The sequence below is a fragment of the Poecilia latipinna genome, unplaced genomic scaffold, assembly GCF_001443285.1.
Source record: "Poecilia latipinna isolate Pla-1442-1.1 unplaced genomic scaffold, P_latipinna-1.0 Scaffold3450, whole genome shotgun sequence".
In the NCBI taxonomy this organism is placed as follows: Eukaryota; Metazoa; Chordata; class Actinopteri; order Cyprinodontiformes; family Poeciliidae; genus Poecilia; species Poecilia latipinna.
The window spans coordinates 15,625-20,930 of NW_015116066.1; the positions used below are offsets into that span (position 1 = coordinate 15,625).

At 42.2% G+C, this 5,306-nt stretch overlaps 1 protein-coding gene across 1 annotated transcript in view; it reads right to left on the reverse strand.

Annotated features, from left to right (window-relative positions):
* Positions 1-5,047, reverse strand: part of LOC106941003 (rho GTPase-activating protein 39-like) — a 17,275-nt gene extending 12,228 nt beyond the window's left edge. Inside the window, exons 1-2 of the mRNA XM_015023906.1 lie at positions 2,405-5,047; positions 921-1,085 (exon numbers count right to left, since the gene is read on the reverse strand). Coding sequence (XP_014879392.1) covers positions 921-1,085; positions 2,405-3,715 — 1,476 coding nt within the window. The 5' untranslated portion in view covers positions 3,716-5,047. The remainder of the gene's footprint in view (positions 1-920; positions 1,086-2,404) is intronic.
* Between the last annotated feature and the right edge of the window lie 259 nt (positions 5,048-5,306).

Consider the following 5,306-nt stretch of genomic DNA (forward strand, 5'->3'; position numbering starts at 1 on the left):
ACTAAAGCCATTTAAAAGTATGGCTACAAGCTGCCTGTCATATAAACTTAAAACATGAGAAAATGTAGCAGCTTAATGAAACTTGCTATATAATAAATTGAATAAAGCTTACCATAATATTTGGCAAAATAAAAAGATGAAACAAAACTTCCACAGGTAGGATGTATTGATAAGAAATCTGCTGAGTAAGCAGTATGGGACGTAGCATCAATGTGCGCGTGTACAGTACCACAAGGCAGGACGGATTGATGGGAAGCACAGATAGAACACCAAATCTGTGGAAACCTGATTACTTTGGAGTACAGTGAAGTAATCACTTTGGAAATTAAAGGTGCAATGCTACTTGACACACTAGTGACTATTGCAATGCAGCCAATCCAGAAGTGACAGTCATTTTTATTAGCACTGACTGGCTGAAACCCATGAAGAAGTGCCTGAAGCAGTGCAGTTGATGGATAAGGCACTTGAATAGGGGGAAGAGGCACCTTAAGAGGAGATATAACTCCTTTGCTTTGGAGTCATATCTGGAGTCATTGATGAAAAGCATTTGCTCAGTTGAGCTATTTGTGGGCAACAGTGATCCTGGTCCCTAACCATTGAAAATACCAGAGATCCCATGTATTTATGCACCAAGAGCAGGGGGAGCCATTAAATAAATAAGACCCTATAGGTCTTCATTTACTTTTGTATAAGTCAGTCAAATAGTTTTTCAGTAGAGGCCATTACATCTCATAGGCATGTGGTGTAGCTCATGTATATGTAATCATTGATATGATTGTTTTCTGATAACCTGTCCACGACACATGCAGATATCTGAACTCTAAAGAAAGAACATGCAGTGGGCCAAGAAGACTGACAAGCAAAATGTTAGAATTATTACCAAAACACAAATTCAGGAGTTTGGTTTTTTTATGAAGTACCTGTGTATGTTTGTTGAAATGCTTGGATGCCCAGTTTTCAATGTCAGTCTCAGAGGAGGGCTTTCTCAAGCTAAATTCTGTGAATATGCCACAGCTTGCACTTGGCATCATATTCCTGGCATTTCGACAGGCTTCAAACTGGGCACAGGCTCCAAGATCCTCCGACTGTTGGGAACAAAAGACAAAGACATAAAGCATCGACCCTTAATACAGAGCTGCTGCAGCAAAATAAAGTTTGTTTATTAGACAAAGACAACTTTAATGTAAATACACATATTATAACGCAAAACAGAAGACAGGAGTCTTAATTATGTTCGACAAAAAGTGATAGGAAATTAAAGGAGCAGATACAATAACTACAATATCCCTACAGCTCTATAAACGGTAAACAATCAACAATTCTGGGCAGATATGATCACTTTAATCTGGACCACAGAACAGAAACAATGAAAATATGTATTACTTTACCACTTCTAATCTTTTAAAAAATGTTGGCAGCATTTGTTTCTCTCTGCGGAGGTAAGGAAGCAATGAAATTGGAAGTCAGCTCTTTTTTAACTAAATATTTCCACAAAAGTTGACTCGTTTTATCAAAACTCTGTAAAATAGTGTTATTTACTGTGAGACCAGTGAGAAATGTTTGACATTATGAATCTTTAACTCTAGGATCCATCAAAAGAGTCCTAACTCCCTTCCAGGACTGTTTTCTGGGTAGATTTCCACCCACTTTTTCTGATCTGGCCCTGGTTTCTGTGACGAAACACAGGGGGGGACAGAAACTTCCCCAAAATCTACCCCCTTAGTGGAAAGGTTTCTGAAGTGGAAACAGACAATACCCTCAACCTGACTTCAAAGCATACACAAAACAGAAAATAACAGTGAATAAAGACAAATATGAGATGTGATGAAGGCATCCAGTTTCTGCACCAACTGTGATCATTGGTGGTGATCTTTGCTCTCTAAAATTTGAGAAGTGTATAAAACTTGTTGCGTCATTAAAAGCAATAACTGATAACTTATCATCCTCATCATAAATAAGTATCAAGTCAAAAAGCTTTAACTGAAATGAAATTATTGCTAGTATTTTTTATAACTTTCAAGAGAGACCAGTTCGTGAAAGAGACCAAAAGTTTTCTTCTACTAATATGATAACACTGATGGCTTGAAGCTCATGAAGCTCAACTTGCTTTCAAAATGGAAAAACACTCTAAAATACTTCCTCTAAACTAATATTAACCTACTTCTTCCTGCTTCAGAGTTGTAGTTGACCAAGAGTCTTTAGGTATAATTTACTACTTGTTTGTTTCCACTGCAAGTCTTTTAAAATCAACAATGTTCAACCAAATAAAAAACACGAAGGTTCATCAGAATGTTATACGTGTCCTAAAGTTTTTGAGCTAATGCAAAAATAAAATTCAAACAAACAAACAAAAAAAATCAACAGTAGTATTTCTCCATTCTCCTAACAGTGAAAGCAGCTGTACCTGGGAAGGGTGGAGGTATGGCTCAGGGGAAGCCAGGTTGGTCTGGACAGAGAGGCTTTTCTCCAGTAGTGCCTGAGAGAACCCCAAACGGTCAAAGGTAGTGCGTTTCCAGTGGTGGCCATCGCCCTGGGCTAGTGCCTCATCCTCACTGAATGCCCTTACCACAGGCCCTGGTAGTGGCAGAGGTACTGCTCCATCACTTTCATATCCGTCTTTGGAGCCACTGCAATGGGTTACTCCTCCTCCCTGACCAGAGTCCCAACTGCTCCTCTGTTTCATGACCTGCTGGGCTTCCCATGCCAGCCTGGCCTGGGCCAGCATGACCTCTGATCCTGTGCCTGGAAGCTCCTCTTTCCCACAGCGTCCCAGCTCCTGGGGGAGGGATGGCTTGCGGCTCTTGCGTTTACGATTGGCACTTGGGGAGAAACCACCAGGCCCAGCTGTAGAGGAGGAGGAGGACAGTGAGTGAGTCTGACTAGATGTCCAGGAAATGGAGTCTTCAAAGATAAACCTTTGAGATCCTTCTCCTCCCTCTCCACGATAGTCCAAAAGTTGGCGGGGATCTCTAATCAGAGACTGGCTATGCTGCAGAGTATAGGACCCTCCAAATGATCCACCAAAGCCTCCATTAGTACCGTAACGCTGTAGACGGTCAGCAGTCTTGAAGCGTGGACTGGAAGATGACTGTTCCACGTACACCAGCTGCTTGACATATTCCTTTCCTACAGGACTGTACTCCAGGCTCTGAGCTTTTTCTGGACATTTTTGCCTCGTCAGAACCAGTTGACCATAGGACGACTGACTCTGCTTGGGGGAGTGGTAGAAGGGAGCTGGAGACTTCCGGGATGGTGATTTGTTTGTACCATAACGGGAAGATGAGTCTGAGAGGTTCATGTCAATAGGTGGCTCTTCATAGATGGGTGGTGGCTTAAAATCAGATGGAGGTTCCTCATACAGGGGGGGCTCAAAGGCATAGCGGGGTGATGGAGGCTGGGACTCAGTGGAGGGGCGGCGGTGGGTTCCACTGCTGCCTAGCTCGGCCCGCTTCAGATATGGAGACTGACGACGGTCAGAGTAGAGAACAGGTGAGCCATTTGGTTCTGCGGGGGGGTTTCCTCCAGATGAATGGCGATTTCGCAAGGTGTTGCCTCCTCCAGGGGTTGGGGATTCACAGAGTGAGTAGCCATTTCCTTGATGAGTCAAAAAGCTGGGCTCCCTGTCTGTCACCTTGATGAGCATCCGCTCCTTTGTACCAGTATTCCAGCGGAAAGAAGAAGTCCTGAATAGATATGGAAAAAAGCAGTTATACATTACAATTCAGTTCAAGAAAGTCCTAATGTCAGTACTTATAAAGCCTTTTACAATAATCAGTCTAAGTAAAAGGATGAGTAATATTAACCCTTGTGCGTGCGAGGACTGAGGCAAATGATACAAGTGATATGGGTGTGTCAGTTGGACCCCATTTGCAAATACAAGGGGTAAGCAAACCAAGGGCAAAAACATATTCTGTAAAACTGCAAGAACACAGAAGTTAGAATCAAAATTGTAAGCGCTGCATAAATTTATAGCAGCAGATAATGTGACTGTGTTTCCAGTGTGATTTACCAAGATCCTTTTCAAAAAATGTCCTCCCCTCTTAAAAGGAAAGGAGTTCTAATGTGTTCTCAATTTCTACAGTGTAGACCTTCAATGTAGCTTCTAAGTAGACTTGCCAACAATTCTGCCTCTTCTAAATCCTTGAGGAAAACTGGTTAAAAAGTTAAGTCCAAGTTAAGTCCATTCTTTATCAGCCCATTTGCACTGCAAGGCCGGGGCAGGATTTTCTGCATTAGCGCTTTGAACCTGGTCCCACCCTGTCCTCTGGAGTCCCAAGGGCTCTGGATACAAAAGTGTGGATGAATGTGACACCTGACAACAGGCATGTGGAAACTGGGCCAAAATTAACCAGAGTGGTGGGGACCCAAGATCCTCTTGCTATTTTTGTAAGGCTGCAAAATACTTGCAATATTCATATTGCTAAGGAATGTTTGGAGTCTATTCACTGCTTCAGGAATTGGACAACTTGATAGAATTATGAATTATGGTCTGGGACATCAATTTCTGACCTTAAGGTTAAGTTAATTTGGGTTACACAACAGAACAATGATACAAAGCACACCAGGGAGTTGTCTTGCTGGTTGCAATAGGATGGAAGCTGGCTGTGCCGGTGCTCCAACTGACACTGTGACATTAAAAGGTCAGTAAAGCCCCCTTTTCTGCAGCAGTGACACAACAAACCTGTCACTTGATACATACTTAGAGATGTGCTAAAGCTTCTTTGAAATGTTATCTTGGCCACTGTAGAGAGTTTAAGGTCCAGCCATGAGAAGAACAAAGTGGGCTGACCTACAAACAGAGAATCCCTGCCATCTTGGTAGTCATCACTCCAAACATTGTAATGTCACTGTAATGGCTGGTTAACTAAACATGAAGAATCAATTGTCCAAAAGGTTTTTGAATTATAATTCAGCCAATATATTGTTTCATTTCCCCTTCTATTTTGTGATCAGGTTGTCTGAACACATTCAAGTTGTTCTTAAGTGAATCTTAAGGTTCCTAAAACATCTATATTCACAATTTGTCATGATCCGTGTTTCTGTGTTTAGTTTTGAGTTTTTCTGTGTGATTCTGTTTCCCTGTGAGTCTCTGTCCTGTCCTCCCCGTTGGTTGTCTCCCAGGTGTGTCTCATTCCCTTGATTACCCCGTGTGTATTTAGTCTCACCTGTTGTCTGTGTTCTTCGTCGGGTCCTTGTCTTACGTTTGTCTTAGTTTGTCTAATGTCTGTTCGTCTGCCGGCACAGTTGAACTGCGAAGTCCTGTGTCGGCAGTAGCTCATCGTGTCAGTCCTTATTATCAGTTGCTA